The following is a 22,690-nucleotide window of genomic DNA, read 5'->3' as shown; positions in this document are numbered from 1 at the left end:
GACAACTGCAGTCTTTGTAACTGTAGATGAGAGGACAGAGACAACAAGGATGGCAGATGGTTCAGAGAGGAACAACCACCCCAAGGAAGCCCTTAAAGGGAGGGTGGGGCTGCCTTTGGATTGGCTTATCAGGCTTGGCCTTTACACGGAGGTGAGGTTGAAAACTGAGCCTAGAACAAGATGGGAGCCAGATCTGGAGGAAGAAGAAAAGCAAGAACCAACCTGGCTTGTTTGAGCAGCATCGGGAAGTTCTGATTTACTCGAGGGCATCAAGAGAGGGTGAGGGTGGAGGGAAGAGGTTGGTGGGTGGGTAGGAAACCAGGCACAGAAGGTCCTAGAAGAAAGAAGATTTCTAATTCATTCTAAGTCAGACATTCTCAATTGTATCTGTGCCTCCATCTTTTGGGGCAGCCTGCTGAAGTTCACTGACTTCTTATCAAAATGTTTTAAATGCAGGATTATGAAAGATAAAGGATGAGGTGTGGGCAGGAGAAGAGAGTTGTTTATCCTGGCAGAAAGAAATATTTTGTCACAAGCATACTTTGGAGGCACCAGCCTAGACTGGCAATAGAAAGCAGACATTCAGTTGACTTTTATTATTGTTTTTCAATACTTTAGCCCATGTACCACCTTCCTGCCTGAACCCAGGGCAGACTTCATTATCACATACCCCCCCAAGCTACTTCTGATTATACTGACAGTTGTCAACGTATTAAAAAGCTGATTTATTATATTGTTTCTTTGCTCATGCTTTAAACAAGAGATCAGGTCCAATCACTATTGTCATTTTGAATAATCATGGGCAAATGATATTTCAAGATGTACATAACCAGTATAATGTAAGAAGAAAATATCAGTGCATTCTTTTGGTGACAGCCACAGGTAACTCCTGCTCTCACTGTGGTTAGTTGTCCTCATGTACATGAAAGGAAACCTCAGTTGTAGGGTAGCAAAAATAAGGATTTAATTTTTTTCCCAGTCCAAGTTATAGACCCCATGGAAGCTCCCTGAAGTCACTGGAGGGTTTGATTTAGGCTGTAATGTGATCTGATTTGTGTTTTTCAAAAGATCAGCCTAATGGGTGGGTGGGGGGTGAAGCAAATAAAATATGCCAGGGTCATTTCCTGTTCAGAAGCTGGCAATGGCCAGCTGGAAGGAAGAGTGACAGCTGGCTTTTACGGAATCATGGCTATTGAAGAACAGAGAAAGGCTGCTGCAGGGAAGGGAGAGACCCCTGTGTGGATCTGAGTGGATGGGAGGAAAGACACCGTGTCGTTCTGGGCTTCCTGTAAGACAGGGTGCAGGTGACTGGCTCCCAGGCCCATTCTGCAGACAGATCGAGGAGCTTGCTGTGCAGTGTCTGGCAGGAGTGAGCCCTCAGGAAATGGGGGTTGGTGCCCAGGTGGCCCCTCCCTCTCTCATACCTTCTGCCTGATTTGGCATCAATTTCAGAGGTGGGTGGAACAGGGAGGCATCTAAAGGGCTTCCTCATCTTTCCAAAGTCAAGGGATGGCCCTAGATCATCAAGAAAACTTAGTACTGGAAGAGACTGGAACTGAATTCTGTTATCTGAGTTTAGGACAAAACCAACATGGGCCCCTCAGATACTCAAAATTTAAAACCCAGATTTCCCAGGTGAAATGTACTTCCTAACAGGGCAAGAAAAGAAACTTGACCCAGAGGACAGTATAGGGCAATGGTATAGAGGAGGGGTTTCAGCCAGGCCCCCAAAACTGGGCTTTTCTCTTGACACATTGGCAAAAAGGGGCTATGGATCACTTGCTTTGTTTGTTTGTTTGTTTTGGTACCAGGGATTGAACCCAGGGGCATTTAACTACTGAACTACATCCCCAGTATTTTTTTTTTTTTCATTTTGAGACAGGTTCTCACTAAATTGCCTAGGGCCTTGCTAAATTCTGAGGTTGGCTTTGAACTTGCAATCCTCCTGCCTTAGCCCAAACCACTGAGATTACAGGCATGCACCACTGCACCCAGCCATCACTTCCTTCTTAAAGGGAGCCTGAGTTTGTACCCTTTAAGGGGCTAGGGACAAGGTGGGAAAGGCCTCACATGCTGGGCCCTTAAGTAAAGGCTAATCAGATCATTGCAGGGAGCGAGGAGTTCTGTCCACCACTGCTGAGTCATGTGCTCAGCCTAAAACTCCTGCCTTCTAGAAGCACCCCCTCATGCTCTGCCTTTCTCTCTTCTAAAGGCTACTGAAAACCTCTAACCTGTTCATTTGCTTATTTATTTTCCCTAACTCTTTCTTTGCCAAATGTCCTTAATTTATGAAGTAGATTTTATATACAGGTATAGCAGGTCTACACCTGAATAGTTCCCAACTAACCCCCAAAACCCATATGTAGCAACAAAGTGCACAAATACACGAGCAAAACCAGATTCCCATCCACCACTTGAAATGGGGGAGCAAAAGGAAGAGAAAGAAAGATCCTGACTCCTTCACTACCTACCCTTTCCATTTGGGAATTTAAGTAGAACAGGACAGAAGCCAAGCCAGGTTACGGGAGTGGGAGTGGAGGGCAGGGGTGGCTGTACTGTGCGCACGAGTGAAACACTGAAAAACCATCCAAGAACCTCTCCTCTCCACCCGTCCCTAACCCTGTGCCCACCTGGATTGCACATCCACTGAAGAGCTGCTGGTGAGCCAACAGCAAGCCACTTTTCAGGAGGCTGGGGACAGATCCTTTCCCCAAATCCCTGCTCTTGCTCCAGGGGTGAAACAAAAAACTTCCATCAGGTTTATTTTGCTGGGTGACATGGCACAAAGAAAGCAGCCCATTTGCAGTCTGAAGGGCAAGGGGGATGCTCCTGTTTTAATGTGTGGCTGCTCCATGAAGCCCAGGGCTGATTCGCCCTCACCCCCAGGCCCTGGGGAACCTCTGTGCCAGGTGCATCACTTAAAAACTCATACAGGACAAGGCTGCTGTGGGTAGCTGACTGAGGCTAGTCAGCAAATTATACCCCTTGCCTCTGCCTTGACCCTGTTACTAGATTTTTTTTTTTTTTTTTTTTGTCAATGAAATTGTTATCAACACTCCTCCACTGGAAAATATTTGTGGTTACAGCTGAGGGTGTCAGTTACAACTGCTGACCAAGGACTCCCAAATCATAGCACGTAAGAATCCGATGAACTCCCTGAGCTTCTTACACTTCATTTAGGCTGTGTGCCCTAGGTGTCTGCATTAGAATCTCTGCTTTCACTCCTACTCCTATGAAGAGGTTGGTTTTGTTTTTCTAATAAATCACATCTGGTGGGTTTTCAAAGGCATCCTAATTAAAGAACAGTCTTACAGTTGCCATAGCATGAACTGGTGAAGTACACAGTGGTACCCTGTAACTGTATGTGTCTTCTTCCACCATCCAGGGAGTTGGAGTTACTTGAAGTGAGATGGTTATGTGAGCAAACTTAGATATCGATCTCCGTTATTAGCCAATTTATCTTCTGGTCATCTGCTTGAGAACACATAGCAGCACAGAGCCAGAGAGTACGAGCACTGAAAAGGATGGGATCCAGCTACATTATTTTACAGATGTGGAAACTGAGGCCCAGAGAGGTGAAGTGACAGGTCTGACAGCTATACAAGGACAGAATTCAAAATAAAACCCAACTCTCCTGATCCATGCCTGAAAGAGGAATGTTCACTAAATGGCCACCCAAAACCAGGCAGTAAAGACACAAAGCTACTCCATGAGCCTCTCAAGCCAAGCTGTCCCAGGGACACCCGAGTCCCGGACACCATGTCTCATCAGGAAAGCAAGGCAGCTTCTGATCTGTCACCCACATCTAACCTGGGCTTCCTCTGATCCATTCTCCACACAACAGCCAGAGGAATTCTCTCAAAACACAAACCACACCTTGCTTAGCAGCATCCACCCTGTGACTTCCTACTGCTCTTAAAGGCTGAAGTCTTTAAGTCTTTAAGTCCTTCAGCCTTGGCAGAGTCTGATTCCTGTTCACCACTCCAGTCTCCTGGATCCTCCATCCACCCACCACATCTGCCTTCAGAGCAGCATGATCCATCCTACCACAGGGCCCTGGCACATGCTGTTCCTATGGTTCACAACTCTTTTACTCTCTCCTTAGACCTAGTTAGTACCCTTCCTTCTTTCAGATCTCACTTCCCCAGAGGAGGCTTTTTGACCAGTGTGTCGCTTTCTCTCACCTTCAAAGCTTTCATTTCCACTTGTTATTACATTCTCATTACTATGATCATTAATTAATACTGACTCCATCACTGGGCCATATATCACCAGAACCTCACCTGGCTTGTTCATCATGTTATTTTCTCACTACCGACATGGTGTGAGATGCTCAAGCAATAGGAATATTAATGTTCAAATAAACAAGAAACAGAATAAGCGAATACATGGAAAGCCCTCAAAGACCTTAGAGTCTAGAAATGTCTCCTGAGTCACTTGTAAGTCTGAAAGCTCACTGATCAGTGTCACTTAACACAGACATTCCTAAGAGAAAGGTTCTCGACACCCGCCTCCCCACAGAAGACTGAAGGGGTGATGACTTGAAATCTTTCTTCCCACAGTTGCACACCTACTTCTTTGAGACCACATCACATCTAATATAATAACATTTCAAAGTCCACCCAGCTTCCTCCACCAACAACATGAGACCTTCGCCAAACATAAGCCCCCAACTAAACACAACCTCCAGGGTCCCTAAGTCAATGCTGCTCCTTACTGTGGTTTCCTGGGAGCCCATCAATCAAATCCTGGGCTGTATAACACACAGTGATAACCTCCCTTCACGCCATTCCTGTTTGCAGACACATTATCCAGAATGAGTCCCCAGAAGCTGGGTCATTTCTCATTTCAGGCACTCCTCCACTTCCCTGTGGGGACAGAGTGCATGGCAGGCTTATTTTTGCAATCTGCCAATAAGTTAAATTAAATTCCAGCCTCCGTTTTGGGTTGTATTACAGAGATAGATCCTCATCAAGAAATATGACAAAACTTAAGACATCAGTCTGGCAGGGAACACATTGTGGCAGTGCACTGGCTGGCTAGAAAGACCGAATCTGCTGTGGCAAAGAGAGAGGAGCGAAACCAGCAAGTTGTCAACAGCTCTGAAAAATGTACAGCCAGTCCCCTCTTCTGTTCAAAGGCCAAACAAGAAATATTCACCATCAAGGAACATGATTTAATGATTGTTCAAAGCCAAGGTTTCCTGTTCAGCTACACCAGTGAAGAAGGGGCTTTCTCTTTTTTCTGTCCCATATGGAAGTCATTCAATCCCTATGACTTTAATGACATTTAGACAGGTGGCTGATGAGGTGTGATCTGTGATTTGGAACTCACGTTTGCATCCTCCAAATAATCCAGGGTTAAAATCCTAATCTGCAGTGTAATGGTAAAATTAAAGGCATTTGTGAAAGTATCTCTGACAGGTGATTAGGTCAAGGGTGAAGCCCTCATCATGGAAGTAGTGTCCTTAGAAAAGGGACCCCAGAGAACTCTCTCGCTTTCTGCCAAGTGAGGGTTCAGCAAGAAGTTCACCTTCTGCATCCCAGAAGAGGGACCTCACTAAAAACCAACCATGCTAACACTCTGATCTCACATTTTCAGTCTCCAAAACTGTGAGAAATAAATTTCTGTTGTTTATAAGCTAACCACTCTGTGGTGTTTTGTTATAGCAACCTGAACTAAGGCAGGCATCTTTTTCAAGGTGCAACTGTTTCTGCCATTTGAAGACGAGTCATCTGCCTTTTGGATTATCTTCAAATTTAAACAAACATACATACCCTTCTTCTAAGTTTTTAGCATGACTGAGCTGAGGGACTGTCAGATCTATTTGAGTCCATACAACACCTCTTATTTAATTTTCTACTATCTTCAAATTTTATAGACTATAAAAGGCATCTTAAGTCAATATTTTATTTACCTTTCCCAAGTAAAAGAGACTAAACACACAAGATAAAAGGGAAGCTCCAGGTAGTGGGTCAGCCTGGTACTGTCCTGCATCACTTTCCCAGGGAAGGGTACTCTACCAACCCTGGAGAGAGTCAGGAAGAGCCCAGCTGGAAAAACTGGTACATTTCTAGTTCCTACAATGTTGGGCCTCTCTAAGGGGCCTCCCTTATTTTCTTCACAATACTGAGAATGTTCAAAATGCAAGGCACATTTGCATTTGAATGCAATGACCAGAATATATTTGCAAATGAGGTACAAATGATGTACCGGTACTCTACTATTTGTACATCACCTAGAATTTATTCCTTTTCGGGAATAAGTCTCCCCCTCGGTGGCCTGTGCCTGATGCAAGGCAGAGCTCAAATAGCCGGATGACAGAATCCATGTGTGCACTCAGTGAATACACATATGAAATTATTAGCACTACAGGCATAAGCATTTTCTTGAAAGGAACTTACATAGACCTGGCCAGTACAATGGCCTCTTTCCTCTGGTACACAAAGATGAAGAGAACACTTAAGATATTGATTTTGGTGTTCAGTAGAAGTTTCCAATTTTAGAAACTGATATTTTGAGATGTGTATGGAGTTAAAAAAAAAAATCTCATTTACAGGTATCAGACACAACCAAGAATAAGAAGAAAGGGAAACAGTCACTGCTATGGAAACCAGGAGTACATAACCAGATCCAAGATGAGGCTTGATGTAATTACTTAAGTCATTTGGAGAAGAAATTCAATTAGCTGGGAATAGAAGCCCCAGTGGAACTTCCTAACCAAGATTATTTACATAATTTTCAGGTGGGTAGACCCAGGCTACAGTCAAGAAGAAAAACATAAGCAAAATATTATTTTTGAATTAGTATTTCTTATTGCAAATAACCTCAGTCAAAATGGTATTAATAATAAAGTGTACTTTTAAAATTTTCATTATTTTTATTTTTTGCAGTACTGGGGATTGATCTCAGGGCCTCATACATGCCAGGCAAGCCACCTAGTCTAAGTTCTACCACTTAGCCACATCCCCAGCCCAAAGTGCATTTATTTTATTTTATTTTATTTTTTTGGTACTGGGGATTGAACCCAGAAGCACTTTACCACTGAGCTACATCCCTAGCCCTTTTTGTTTTTTATTTTGAGACAGCAGCTCACTAAGTTGCTGAGGATGGCCTTGAACTTGCTATTGTTCTTCCTTAGCCTCCAGGGTCATTGGCAAAGTGCACATTTGTAAAGGGAGATGAAATAAAAATTTTGTCCATATGACAAACTTATTCTTTAAGTTCACAACTACTATATGTGCTATATACTTTACATACACACACACACATATATACTAACAGGAATATCAATTTAAGAAATTGCAAATGCCACCCTTTAAATGAAGCATACATGATGGAGACAAAACTTTCTCTCCTTGTTAATGGTCATAGCCTGTTCAGATCTACATTTTGGAAATGGTTTGGTTTTTATTTGTTTGCTTTGCTTTGGTGTCCTTAAATAGTCATTGCATTCTAATCTTCATATCCCTATTTATTTTCTATCTTATCTATCTAACTATGCCTAAAAGCTGGAAGGAGGTGTCAAACAAAACTAGGGTTATACCTGAGGAGGTGAGACTAGCACACAGGGGAGAAACTGTTAGCTCCATCTCTGATATTCAGGTTTTTTGTTTGTTTTGTTTTGCTATCATTATTGAACCTAGGGGTGCTTAACCACTGAGTCACATCCCCAGCCTTTTTTATATTTTATTTTAAAACAGGGTCTTGCTAAGTTGCTTAAAGCCTTTCTAAATTACTGAGGCTGGCCTTGAACTTGTGATCCTTCTGCCTCAGCCTCCCAAGCCACTGGGATTACAGGCATGTACCAACATGCCCAGCTCGATGTTCAGTTTTTTAAATGATGAGAATGTATGCAATATTATTTGCATAACTACAAATAAAATTGTTTTTGTAAAATATTTATTTATATTTTATGCAAAAGTATTCAAAAGTAAATGGCAGATATCAGGACACTGAAGCTCAGCATGCTTCTCTTAAAAATAAGAACATTTTATATTCTAAAAAAAAATTTAATACAAGTAGTAGAAAAGATTTACTGAAACATTGCAGTAGCTTAAATCACCTATTTCAAAAAAAAAACAGTGCAAAGAATTTGTCAACTAAGCTAATCTCAAAGAAAATGTTGAACACTAAGTGTTGATTGATTTGGTGATTATCACAAGGTCTTCCTAAAAACAACTTTTAGATAATGTTTTACATTCTCTCCTTTACTAACAATCTCATATGCCAACAGGTCAAAAATCTACTACATTTGCCACATTTTTTCATTCATTTGTATTATGAAAGTAATTAACTGAAAAATTTATCACAACAGATTCTCTTCAGAAGGGATTCCTAATTTAGGATCCTCAGCCCACACTCTGATACAATTCAGAGTATCTGCAAGGTTGGATGGAAAAAAATAAATCTTTATTTTTAGCAATAATTAACTTTTTCCCCTTGCATTACTGGGGATCAAACCCAGGGTCTTGTGCATGCTTAGGCAACATTCCAGCACAACAACTGAAAATCTGCATTTCCTTTCAGTATGTTTGGAGACCGAATCACAGAACCATTTGCAGACCTGAGATATTATTCACAGATAGTTGGTGCAGACTTTTCAAAATATCAACTCTTACATCTCATTGAAGGCATGTTAGGATTGGACATGTTACCAGAGTTTATTTAATGCATTAAGAAGCACATATGTGACTTTGGACATTAATTTGATTTTTAAAATATTATTATAACTATATTTCAATATAACTGGTTTGTTGTAACCTTCTGCATTTTAAGCATATTTTAAGCAAACATAAATAGTCTGTTAAGAGAAGGAGGTGTTCATATGTTTCACAAGATGCCAAAGGCTAAGATCCTGGAACTTAATCATTCCCTTAATTTCATTCTCCCAACCTAAACCCTCTCCACCATACAGAGTATGATTTTCTTTTTCTTTTTCTTTTGGTACTAGGGATTGAACCCAGGGCACTCAACCACCAAGTACATACCTAATCCTTTATAAATTTTTTTTTTTTTTTTTTTTTTTTTAATTTTGAGACAGGTTCTCACTAAGTTACTTAGGGCCTTCCGAAATTGCTGAGGCTGGTTTTGAACTTAATAGCCTCCTGCCTCAGCCTCCTGAGCTGCTGGGATTACAGGTGTGCATCACCATGTCCAGCCAGTATACGATTTTCCATGCTTTTTCCCTTTTTGTTTTACATGGAGACAAACACACACACACACATACACACACACACACACACACACACAGGAACATGACATATACACTTGCTCTGCAATTGTATATATACTTAGAGTCTATAATAGATTTACAAGTCTCTAAATAATTCAGACATTCATGCTGCTCTTTTAGCTATTATATTAATGCTATAATAAAAATTCTTGAATACATGTCTTCATATTTTTTTTTAATTTCACAATCTGTTCTATTTATGAAATACCTGTGCCAACAACAAAGACCTTCAAACTTAACCAGAAAGTGATTTTGTTTTATGAAATCAACATAATGATAGCCCCATTTTTGTGCTTACCTGTGGGGCCAGATTCTAAGACTTTATGTGAAGTAACTGATTTTAATCTTTGTCACTTTAAGGCAGCATACGGTTATGATTTCAGTTTTATAGATGGAGAAACAGGTATGGAATGATGTTTTCTCCCAATGCTTGTAATTCTGATAACAAATTCAAACGAACAAATATTCTGGGGCACAAGAATCTTCAATTAACATGAACACTACTGCTGTCACCCCAAGGGGAACAGTAAAAGATGGATATGCTGCTTGCGCTTTGTTAGGCCATCAACTTCCGAGAGTGTGTCCTGAAATTCCTTGGAATTTCTTTGTCACTGTGCTTTTCAAAAGTCAGGTCAAAGAGAAAAGCTCATGGCAGAGACAGCAGCGTCAGAACAACCTTCAGACTGAAGGGAGGGTCTCTGCTATGTTAGGCCCAAATGATTTCACAGGCGGCATGAAAAGATCACACATTCAAAACAGAAAAACACCAACAGGTTAAATAAAAGCCTGTGCTAATGAAGACTCACTCTCCATGATAGGCCTGGTCTCCTAGGCGATAAGAACATTATTAAACTCTCCCACATAATTCATCAAGGTCTCATGCTGACCAGGGCAAGGCTAATCTCCCTAGTTAGTTAATCTCTTGGACTAGGAGAAACAAAACTTCGGAAATGGTATTTTTTTTTTTTTTTTAATTATCTGGACTCTGTTGAGTAGAGATAAAATAATCCTACTGCTACTCTGTGTCTGTTTGAACATATTCTAGCAGTGAAACATCATTAGTTTAATCAAAATGGGAAGGATTTCTCCCCCATCTATATCAATGCTCATGTTTTGAGTGTTCATGTAACTGAGTAAATAACTGGAATATCCAGGTAATGAAAATTCAGGCATGTCTGTCACATACTTCAAAGCTCGTCTGGTAATATGACCAGCTAAATGCCCTATAAATCATCTGGCACTAGAAGTGACAGTGCCAAATGCTTTCTTCTCTTTTCTTTTCTATCCTGGAGGTAGTGTAGAAAAGCTGTGGAATTCAACCATCCTGGACTTGAATCTATAATCTATGCCTTGGCGCTCATTCCCTCTTTCTGAGCCTTAGTTTCCTCATCTGCAAAAAACAAAAAAGGATGGGGCTGGGGGTCTGAGAACACCCATGGTCACAGGATGGCTGCTGCTGTGAGACTCAAATCAGGTATTTGGAAAGCACAGAGCATATGAACGCTTAATCTATATCAACAGTCAAGTCATGCTGTTTGATCATATAATAACAACTATAATTAGCACTGTGATTGAAAGCATAGGCCTGGAAATCAGATCCAAAAGTTCTGCCACTAGCTATCTTTTCAGACTTCAGTCAAGTTCATAACTTCTAGACATCCACTGGCCTCATCTCTAAAGGGTAAGTATTAAACAGTAAAATGTGTAATAGCAGTGCACCTGTCACATAGTGAGAACTCAATTCACTGAGTGCCCTTCTTACCATGTACCTAATGGGGTTCCCATAGCTATGTTACATAAAGAAGGACTCCAGCAATTTGGTTCTTTCTTCCCTGAGATTCTGATGATGATGATGATGATGATGATGATGATGATGATGATTACTATTTACCCCAGGAAACCCAAGCTTGGAGAAATAAGACTGAGCAGTTAAGACACACCCATCTGATTAACTCATCTGAGACTCAGTCACTCATCCTTCATCCATCCTTCATCCATCTTCCTCAGACACGTTTATGGAGCACCTATGACGAAACACCATTTGGTCAGAAAGGAGTTCACGGGCTACTGGTGAACTTGTAAACAGAGCATGACCATACCATACACTGTAATAAATTCAGGAAACAGCCTGCTGAGTGAACGGAGTCCAGAAGATTTCCTGGCATTATACATCTGGGGTAAATATGTTCATCCCATCTTCTGTCTTAGATTTTTTAAAATTTGATCCCTTCCCTTTCAAAATGCCATGACTTATAACATGTATCCAATCCTTCAGTCATTGATACAAAGGAAGACTTTAAGCCTACCTTTTCTCAAGGATTACTTAGTACCTCTATGGGGTCAGGGCCTGCCCTTGTGCTGGGGCTATAAGGAGAGGGAACACAAGTTTCCCTGGGGAGAATGAGAAGGAAGATGACATAACAGCTGTGCGATAAAGGCTAAGGCAGGGACATGTGCCTGGGATGGCAGGGGGTGAAGGGACAGAATACAGAATGGCTAGAAGAATCCTGCAAGTCTGGGAGCCTCTTAGAGGGGAGCTGGATGTGAAGGGATAGTGGGCAAGAGCCAGGCAAAGTGTGGGTAGAAGGGAGAATTGTGTGCATTCCAGACATGGGGAAATAGAAGTGTGCAAATGTCTGGTGCACAACAGAGCATGGTAAGTTTGAGAAACGAAGAAAGGAGGAAACCAGCATGGTTGCCCTGAGTGACAAGGTGGAAGGCAATGGTTGAGGAGGAAGGTGGGCAGGTTGGCAAGGGCCAGGTGGTGCAGGCTTCGGAAGCGTCGTTAGAGTCTGAAGACCCTGGAGGCAGACAATCCAAGATTTATACTTTAGAAAAGATGACTAGTGGTAAACAGAGGCAGGGAGGCCAGTAGAGAGGCCACCAAGATGCTGAATAGTGCCAAGTAGTAAGGAGGGTCTGCAATCGCACTAGCGAGCTTCAGAAGACTTCTCACTATCTAGGCACTACAGCTCAGCAATTCCGCAACTTTCTTCTGAGGAGGAAAGGGGAAGGGTAAGATGTGAGCATCTATCACACAAACTTCTTTCTAAATTTCTCAAAGGGGAGAGGAGATGCTGTAACAATACATGAAACTCAAAAAGCACTGAGAGATATGAGCATGTTCTTCCCCTATATTTCTTGGCAGGAGCTTAAATAGGGCTCATCTTGGTGTCTGCAAAATAGCAAAAAAAAACTGCAGGAAGGATGTGTGAATGCTAATCCCAACCCACCCGATCCATCGTCAGCCACTGTACCCAAAGGAAAGGCCCCCCCAGCATGGAAGCATGTCCCACTACCAGAGGACATTGCCATCAGCCAAGAAAGGTGCCTGGGCCCTGCAAGAGACAGACCTAATGGGCAGAGTTAAACAAAAGTCCCATATCAAGTCACAGTCTTAGCAAGGGACTAGAGATGCAGTGGGAAGAAAGATGGGCCAGAGAAACCTAAAAATGGTCCATTCCTGTAAGGTTTCATATAACACACACACGAATGTCCACCACACCTCCAGAAAGGGTACAAACCTGTTCACAGATTTAAAACTATCCACACTCTCTTAGCCAGGGATTTCATGTCTCAGACTTCATCCTACTTGATAAAAGGGACCACCCAAGGATGTTCCTGGATGCTTGTCAGTGTTATTTCTAACAGTGAAAATCTGAACTTACCTAAGTGCCTAAGAAAGGATGGGTCGAACAAAATTTTGGTGCAATTGTTTGACAAAGTATTCTGTAGTTATTAAAAATAATGTTCTTGAAGGATATTTCAGGATATGGTGACATGCTCTCAAAATAGTAAGCAAAAAGTACAGGAATAAATTAATTTGTGTTATTCCAACTTTAAAAAGTTGTATGTAGTTATATAAACTACTAGGTAGAAAGTTGATAGACAGGTGAGATAGCAAAAAACCTCAAATTCAGCCAAGCCAGGGGTTTGCAAAGATCTTCAGCTTCACTGATAAGAAAATATTTCTTCAGTTACAGCGGTAGCTACATGGGGTTTGACATTCTCTTTGTACTATTTTGTATGTCTGAAATATTTCATGATGAAAACATTTTAAAAGGGTATGTAAAATGACAGGAAGGAAATACATCAAAACGTAGCTGCTAGGTACGGTGGCGCATACCTGCAAGCCCAGTGACAGGGGAAGCTGAGGCAAGACCCTGTCTCAAAGTAAAAAACAGAAAGGGCTGGGGATGTGGCTCAGTGGTAGAGCAACACTAGGTTTAATACCTGGTACCCCCCCCCCAAAAAAAAAATTACTGTTCTGTGGTAGGCTGTCAAACTTTGCTGTTCACATTTTTCTAGATTTTCTAGAAAGAACCTATGTTCCTTTTCTTCTTTTACATCATTTTATCATTGGAAACTATTTTCATGTCCAGCTCAGAGCTCATTTGCTTTTTGAGAAAGGCTGTTTGGTGCTGAGCTATGCCCTTGAATGGAGACGCACCTTGCTCTTCCACCCAGGCTCTCTGCTGGGATGCCATGAACCCCGCAACTCACCACTAGGGCATCTCTCACCCTTTAGAATTTAAACTAGAAAAGTGGGGGAAGCGATCTCCCCACAATCGTCCCACTCATATCCTCTGACGTGAGAGGAGAGTTGTAGGCGGTTGCTGGAGCCTTCTCTCTCTGCAAAACGTTCTCAAAACTGTTGCCTTTTTTTGTTTTTTCTCTTTTCTGGAATAGTTTGTGTTCTATTCTGCCGGAAGCTGGGGGCTCGGCCAACACACTGGGTGAAAGTGGTGGGAAAAAATAGAAACTGATGTATTTTGTCAACTAGCTGTGAATTCTTCAGTCCAAATCCATTTCTCACCCAAATGCTGGAGTAGAAGGTGGAGAACAACTCTGGTGATACTAGACTTGAGAACACTGCCGGCTTCCTCTCTAAGAGGAGCTCTAATGTGGGGCTGTGACTGGGGTCTGCAAATGCCCTGGAATCACAGATGAACTTGTAAGATTTACTAGAGCCCAGGGCTATCATGAGATGCTCCAAAGAATCAGTGACACCCCTATTCCAAATGACTGAGGATCCCCGTCTGTGACAGTAAGCTCTTTTCTTAGCTTACCCACTCCCATTTGTTCTCTTCAGTCCACATTTCACAGGAGGCTAGAGAGAGAGATTTAGCAGGAAAGCGCCCCTCTAAACACCTATCAGAATCATCATCCTAGGTTTTAAAATAAAACAAGATGTCAGTGGGAATGCTTATGTCATCCTTACTCAGATACCTGATGGGTGCTACACAGCACTATTTAATCAAAGGGAGACTTCATCTGTACTAATATTTCCCAGCTTTTTATGTCACAGATGTATTTCTTTAAAATCAGTACAAATCAGGAAGCTCACTGTTAGGAAGAAAAAAAAAAAAAAAAAATCAACGGAGGATGTTTACCAAGAGTCCACTATGTACCCAGTATTGGGCTGGGACTCGATCCCCCAAAGACCCCTGTCTCCTCATTGAGCAATTTCTTATTCAAAGCATACATCTGGTGACTGTCCTTCCACTTATTAAATGGAACAAAAATTGAGAGTTACCAATTACTTTCCTAAACCCTCACATCCTCTGGTATGAGTCATCCACTGGAACCTACCTTTTTTTTTTTTTTTCCCCTTCTCTCTTTTTTTTTTTTTCAGATACTTTCCACTACACATAGAAACAGACTCAAAACAACTCTTTAGCTGGGCATGGTGGTGTGTGCCTGTAGTGCCAGTTACTTGGGAGACTAAAGCAGTAGGATCACTTGAGCCCAGGAATTCAAGGTCAGCCTGGGCAACACAGAGAGACATCCCAAAAAACAATAGCACTTTTTAGTACTGCTGCTAGTTAGTTAAGGGACTGACTAGGACTTCAATGGATATTACCATCTTACAAAGATAACCAAGGCACAGCAATGCATGCCTATAATCCCAGCAATTTGGAAGGCGAGGCTGGAGGAATGCAAGTTTTGAAACCAACTTCAGCAAATACTGAGACCCTGTCTCAAAATAAAAAATGAAAAGGGATGAGCATATGGCTCAGTGGTAAAGCACCTTGGGTTCAATCTCCGGTACCAAAATAAATAAATAAATAAATATTCAAAGATAAAGTCCTTTTGAGTAACCTACAAAGACCATTTATTTATTAGACTAATTAATGTATTGGGTTCAGATATTTATTTAGATATTATTGCATTTATGGCAAAACATCTTGTCATGTGTTGCTCCACCTACCACTTAATCCAACTCAACTCATCTCTACTATGTGCTCATGGGGTTGGTGATGTACTGGAGTTAGTAAACCCCTTACATGGCCACAGTGGACTCTGCCACACAAGTGTCATCTCCATATGACTCTAAGGATCAGCAGAACCTGCCAAATAGCAGTTTTCATGTCCCTACATGCACTTCCAAGATTCTTCTAACTTCTACAATTACTAATATAATACTATGCAGTAATACATCAAGAACACTCAGCCCCAGTTCTGGAAATCTGTTTACCAACATTCAGAAAAATTGTCAAGCAAATTAAAAATGAGTTTGTCCATAGGTAAATCCCTAAGTATAGCCCTATTGGTGGTAATGGGTACATTCTTCTACTATAAAGGTCTCATTACTACACCAAAACATAATATTTGAAATGATTAAGAAAAAAAGAAATATCATCTGCAGCTGCACAAGAAGAATTAGTTATCTAGAAATCATTCATTACCTGAGACTTAAGTGACCTTGATAGGAAGGCAGCCGTTGATGACAAACAGGACAAAAACAAAGTCACAACCCATAATTGCAAGTAATCCTTTCATATGAGGGACTTTAGAGGTTCTTTGCTAACACACACACACACACACACACACACACACACACACTCCATCCAGAGATATGCTTTCCTGAAAAATAAACATTAATATGTAGTTGGGGGAAACTGTATGCTATCTGAGTAAAGTCTCACCTGAGTTGCTACACCCCTGTAGGTTTTGATTTCTTCATTTGCTAAGTGAGGGGACTAGAATGCATGATGGCTATGGGGTCTTTATTTTATTTTGGTTCCAGGGATTGAACTCAGTGGTGCTTAACTACTGAGCCACATCCTCAGCCCTTTTTATGTTTTATTTTGAGACAGTTGCTCAGGGCCTCACTAAGTTGTTGAGGCTGGCTTTGAACATGTGATCCTCCTGCCTCAACCTCCCAAGCTACGGGGATTACAAGCATGTTCCATCATGTCCAGCTAAGGGGTCTTTAAATCCTAAAAGTTTTAAAATTCTAAAAGTAAATTTCCACAAAATTAAAAACATCCAAACACAAAAAAAATCTGGTTACTGATGAAGGAAGTTCCACAGTTTCATTGTCACTGAATTGAATATTCAGTGAATTAAGTAAAACCCTGAAGAAGATCATCTTTTTTTCCTGTTTTCATGGCAACCTAGTAAACTGGCTCAACTCCATCAATCTGATGGTCCAAAGACTAGAACAGATAAACACCATATGGTGAAACAAAGTGCTCAAGAACTCTAATTATATGCCAGCTCAGGCTCACTCATGATGTCTATTTGCATCACAGAAAACTCAGTCATAATTAAAAATAGCTTTTTAGTTAATGAGCATTGTTTATACCAGTAAATAAATGTCATCAGATGAGAACCTAATAATCCATATTTGGTGAGTCTCAAATTTTCATGATGATTTTAGAATACCTGATCCCCAACCTTTCTTTTTTAACAAATGGAGAAAGTGAGGCATGCAGAGGGTAATGACCTTGTTAGTTATAAGAGCTAAAACCACAACCCAGTTCTTAATTCTTAGCCTGGAAATCTTCTCATTCATAAAAGTACCTTGTGATGGTCTCTGTACAGGAGAGACACTGGGCCTAAAATTAGAGAGCTAACATAGTGTGAAATAGTGAAATCCTAAGAAAGTGTAGAAAAATGCATAGATGAGGGGACAGGAGGAACCCAGGGAAGGCTTGAGTTCCTACCCACCTGCCTACTCACCCCAGATAATGAGAGCATGAGAGGCCCAGGGAGGCTTCCCAGTTGCATCGGAGGGAAGCAAAGAGGCTATGCACAGAAAGCTGCTAAAATTAAGCCTTCAAGGAAGATTTTGACCTCTGTGATTACCAGCATTCAACCAACCAGTTGAATTTTGCAAACCTTCTGCTTTTAAAGAAAAACACAATAAGGCTAATGTTTGATGGGTACCTAGTATATACCAGGTAATGTGCTTGGTATTCTTTCATTGTTTTATTCAACGAACAAAAAGTTATGTTAGGTGAAGTCTTTTCATGCTCATATGCCACACAAATGGTTAAGTATAGAGTCTTGATTCAAACTAAGATTTATTCTCTCCAAGGTCACCCATTCCATCACAGTGCTAGAGCTCTCTTCCAGTCTTTGGGCCATCCTGCTGCCTGAGTTGGGTCAAGCCACTAACTTCCCCCCCAAAGGGGACAAGCATCGGTTCATCTTCTTGAACTAGCCCCTATAACTGCACAGCAGGATTTATCTAGATTTTAGCCAGATACACTAAGTTCATATGTCATTTTATGAAAGAAAAGACACAGGCGTTAAAGAACTGGGCCCAGAAATTTGAGTTGGCCACACAACATTCTCCAGTAAATTTAAATTTTACCCGGGTCACAGCTTCCATACTGCACCGGGAAGCTTACTTCAAGTACACAGTAGATTAACAAATAATGTTCAGAGAAGGGAGACGGGAAGCCGAAAGAACTGCACTTACACTTATGTCGAGGCTGCAAAGGCTAACAGCGTCTTCATCTTGGGCGCTCTGCTTCCGTTTCCGCTGCAAAACAAACAATAAAACAAAGTTTAAATGTAAACAGGGATCATGGTTTTGACTAAGGAAAGCAAGGAAGCAATCTAATATCATATGCCAAACCTTATCATTTCCACCACACTGCCCAAAAGCTTTACCCAAACTATATAAATGAATAGTTCTAAGAATTATGGGGAAGCTATTAAGCTCTAGGATATCAGTTTTCATTATTATTCTTGTTCATGCTGCTACAGACTCTTTTTATTTCTTCTATAGGCCTCCATAAAACATTCGTACATACCAGAGTCAGATTCTGACTAACTTGGAGTAACAGATTAGACTGGAAAGAAACTATAATTCACTTAAAGATATTCCATTTTCAGAACTGCTTTGTACTTGGGTAATGTAAGTGTGTTCTCAACCTTGTCCTAAGTTCTGATGCAATCACAGAACCACGATGCTGGAAAGAACCTTAGATGTCTTCTCCAACCTTCCGATTTTATAGTCACAAAAACTGAGATTCAGAAAAGTTGTTATTGAACTAAAGACAATTATATTTGAAATGAATTTATGAGTTTATGGCCAGAGCTTATGGCTAAGTTAGATGCAGAAAAATGTTTTCCCCTTTATAAAAAGAAAAGAAATTCCACCCATAAATCACAAGAAAGCCCATCAAAGATATATGCACCTCTCTTCTGTATCCCCAACTCAACCAGTCAGGCCATTGTTTTCTTTGTCCTTCCCTAAAATGTGACTTGTTAGGTCTTCTGATGCTGCTTGCAAGAAAGCATCCAAAAGACCAGAATTGGTAACATGAAGTTATGGGACAGTCCAGACACATCTGGGTTTTTGACCCGCCCAAAGAAGCCCAGTGCTTCCTTCTCTATCAAAACCCAGAGGCTGAACTACAGCAGGGATTGGAGAGTGAACAGAACTGCTCATGTCCACTTCAATTCATCAAAGGTTTGTTAAACATCTGCTGTGTACCAGTGTCTGTGTTTGCTCCTAGGAAACACAGGTTGGCAACTCCCACGGTTAAGAAATTCACATGTAGGAGAGGTAGAATATCATGAACTATAATGAATAACATTCAAACATCTTAGGGAAAGTCACTTCACTCCTCTGAGCCCCTTCCTCAACTCCAAGGTGTGTATGTTGGGGAATGGGGGTGATGACAGCAGCCCTATTCTTAGAGAGGAGTAAACACAGTAATGCATTCTAGTGCTTAGCAGAATGCCTGGTATAGTGCTCAGGGGGCTGCTCAGTGGACTGCCCAGTGGGCAGATGTGGCCCAGCAGGTCCGTAGCTGCCTACGCAGCACTGTGCTCACATGAACCGGTCAGTGTCGGCTGGCCACGGAAGGCAGCAGGCAGGCGCTGGGTTTGCCCTGCAGTCTGGCTCTCCTCTAGGGCTGCCTAAGACCAGCAAACCCTACAACCTCGTGGGGTTCCTTCCTGGGTGGTCAGGTACAGGGCAAGCCTGTGGGGAAAGGCAAAGAGATATGACAGCACCCCCAGCTGTCAGTCTGCCATCCTAGCCAGCCATTGGTCCACCTGTCAGCCTGTGCTCGGCGGCCATTGGCTTAAACCGTATCCCCGAATTTTAACTATTCAGCGATTGGCCAGATCGTACTTAGCCCGGGAAATTCAACTATTTAAGCGAAGCTCCCCTGCCATGTTCTCTCTCGCTCGCTTTCTCTCTCTTCAGGGCAGACACTGTTAGTCTGCTGAATAAAATCTCTTGTGTGAGTTCCTGTCTGGAGTGGTTTGTCTGGGCACCTTTTCACTTTTCACCTGGTACATATTCGGTGCTCAAAATATGGGTTAGAGGACTCTGGAAGCACAGTGATGGAGGTCTTCCCAGGGAGGAAGTATCTGAACAGGCCTAAAGATGAATAAGAGACTGCCAGATGAAGATGGGGAGAGGATGGAGGCCTCTTTTTATGTAGCCAGCTACCTAGTTATTTACACTCCCAAAGATGAACATGGTTCTATGGAAAGCCGAGAAGGTTTGGATCCTATAAATTTTTCCACTGAAGCAGTAGTGCAGGGTGTTACAAATCACCCGAGAAATAACAGAGTTGCTGATGACAGGAGTCATCCCTAAGGATGCTTTCAAGGACATTTGGGGATGGTGCCCAGGCACCTACATTAAAAAATTTGCCAAGTGATTCCCACCCCCATTAACGGGAATCAAACCCAGGGACACTTTACCCCAGCCCTTATTTTGAACAGGGTCTTGCTAAGTTGCTGAAGTTGGCCTCGAACTTGTGATTCTCCTGTCTTAGCCTTCCACACTGATTAGATTACAGGCATACACCTCCACACCTGGCTTACCAAGTACAGTTATAAAGTCAAATAGTTCACCTGGGGTCTTCAGGAGAGCCTTGAAAAGATTCTGACAACCACCCCATACACATTTGCCCATGTCTGAGGATGCTTCATGTTTGAACAGGGACCTGGCCCTTGATTTGTCATCCGTACAATTAAAAACAGCACTCTGGTTTCAGGGTAACCAATTCACTGGATTATTTTATATGGTGATATTTTTTGTTGTTGTTTTTGAGATGGGGTGTAGCTATGTTACTCAAGCTGCCCTCAAGCTTGGGGGTTCAGGCAAACCTCCTGCCTGAGTCTCTTGCTGGGCTGAGACTACAGAAGCATGCCACCACACCTGGCTTACATGGTGATTTTTTGAGGGAGGTATGGCAAGAGGTAGTTTCCCTTTTACAGATAAATAAATTAAGGTGGGCAGATATAAGCAATTGGTGCTTAGTCACATGACCATAGCATAACACTGAATTCAGGATTCTAAATTTTGGGGCACTCAGATTGCTTAAAGCATGTGAGGCAAATAGGTCACATCTCACTTGCCCCCTGGAATATCTGGGAGTGTCTGCCTGGAGTGTCCCATTGACTAGGATCACACAGCAGAGCTAGCAGGAGAATGCAGAAATCAATAAGTAGCACACGAGTGCCAGGGAAAAGGTGTGGAGGCAGTTTCAGGAGGTCCTGCTGTCTAGAATCACCCATGACCTTCTGGAGTCAGGCTTCCCTTGCCTTGAGCTGCTACAGAGTTGAAAGTAGCCTCTTTTGCCGGTGAAGACGAGGGGATAAGAATCTCTTCTCACAGCCATGCAGCCCCCTCCAGACCAGCTCTTGAACCCAGCCTCACACTGCCCCCAAAGCAGTGCCAGCCAGAAACGTCCACCTGCCTCCAGTGTCAAGTCTAGAAGACAAATATCCTCTAGTGGCCTTTTTAATTAAGCCACAGCTGTTTAATCTGGGACAGAATGATCTCAAGAAACCCACACATTTTACAAAATAAAAGCTGCATGGATTGAGAATGGATTTTCTTATCAATTTTCATTACACATTGTAGTGGCTGACCGCTGCTAGTAACAAAGAAGAAATCTGAGGCTTGAACTCTTGAGCTTCAAGCAAAAAATTCACAAAGCGTTGCTTAGTCATTGTTTATTTGCTCTAAGGTCACTAGGCACTTTTTGTGCAAGATTTGCTCTGGGTTCTGGCATATAGCAGTGAATGAGCCAGGCATGTTCCCTTCACTCTAACTAGGAGTCAAAGGAAAACAAGATAGCTAAGTATGGTGGTGTATGCCTGTAATCCCAGCAACTCAGGGGGCTGAGGCAGGAGGATGGCAAGTTGGAGGTCAGCCTGGGTAACTCAGCAAGACCTTGTCTTAAAATAAAAAGTAAAAAAGGTCTTGGATGTAGCTTGGTGGTAGAGAGCCCTGGGTTAAATCCGAGTACTAAGAAGAAAAAAAAAAAAAAAAAAAAGCAAGCAAAATAATTACATATTGTAATCTCTCCTGTGAATGAATCAGATAAGGTGCTGAGACAGAGACCAGAGAGATAATTTTATTAATTTGTTTCCTGGTTTTTGGTTGACCTTTTCATGAGATCTTAGTCCATGAAGGCAGGATGTGGTCTGTCATGATCATGTTCCCAGAGCCTGGTTCTGTACTTGGTGCATGGCCAGCTTCTCCCAAATTACTATCTTTTAGGGAGATGGGGTGCTGAGGATTGAACCCAAGGGCACTTACCACTGAGCTACATCCCAGACATCTTTTTATTTTTATTTGTTTTTAATTTTTTGAGACAGAGTCTTGCTATGTTTCTTAGGGCCTTGCTAAGTTGCTGAGGCTGGTCTCAAACTTGCGATCCTCCTGCCTTCGCTTCCCAGGTCTCTGGAGTTATAGGCCTATTCCACTGTGCCTGGCCAAAATAGTATTCCTTGATTTTTTGGGTTGATGCCCTTGGTCTTGCTCCCTTTGTGAAGTCTGTCTTCTTCACCATTCACCCGACTCCAGAGAAACCCAGGTGGAGAGGGCAGAAGGGACTAAATGGGCACCCAGCATCCAGGCTGGCTCAGTATGACGATGAAGGACATGCAGGTACCACCCAAGAGCTGGAAATTTCTAAAAAATTGGGAAGCTGAACTCATGCCAATGATCTGTAGAACAAAACCACCAGATGTAAACAAACCACAAAGACATGGACGAGTGAGATCTCAGAAAGCAGAGGTGCTACAGAACACTGCACTCATTTCAAACCTTTATCACAGTGATCAACTGTGATAATAGTCAGACTGATAATAGTGTAGTTTTAGCCTATTAAATATTCACGATATGTCACTCTCAGAGCTAAATCCCTGTATGCAGCATCTCATTCGATTATCGTGCCCACC

At 42.0% G+C, this 22,690-nt stretch overlaps 1 protein-coding gene across 5 annotated transcripts in view; it reads right to left on the bottom strand.

Annotated features, from left to right (window-relative positions):
• The window catches only part of ARHGEF3 (Rho guanine nucleotide exchange factor 3), a 303,446-nt gene that overhangs the window by 120,535 nt on the left and 160,221 nt on the right, over positions 1-22,690 (bottom strand). For all 5 annotated transcript variants that reach the window (XM_079116472.1, XM_079116474.1, XM_079116476.1 and 2 more), the window contains one exon: positions 17,949-18,011. In XM_079116472.1, the coding sequence (XP_078972598.1) occupies positions 17,949-18,011 (63 nt within the window). The remainder of the gene's footprint in view (positions 1-17,948; positions 18,012-22,690) is intronic.

This window comes from Sciurus vulgaris (genome assembly GCF_902686455.1).
Source record: "Sciurus vulgaris genome assembly, chromosome: 16".
Classification (NCBI taxonomy): Eukaryota; Metazoa; Chordata; class Mammalia; order Rodentia; family Sciuridae; genus Sciurus; species Sciurus vulgaris.
This window is presented reverse-complemented; position numbering and strand designations above follow the sequence as displayed.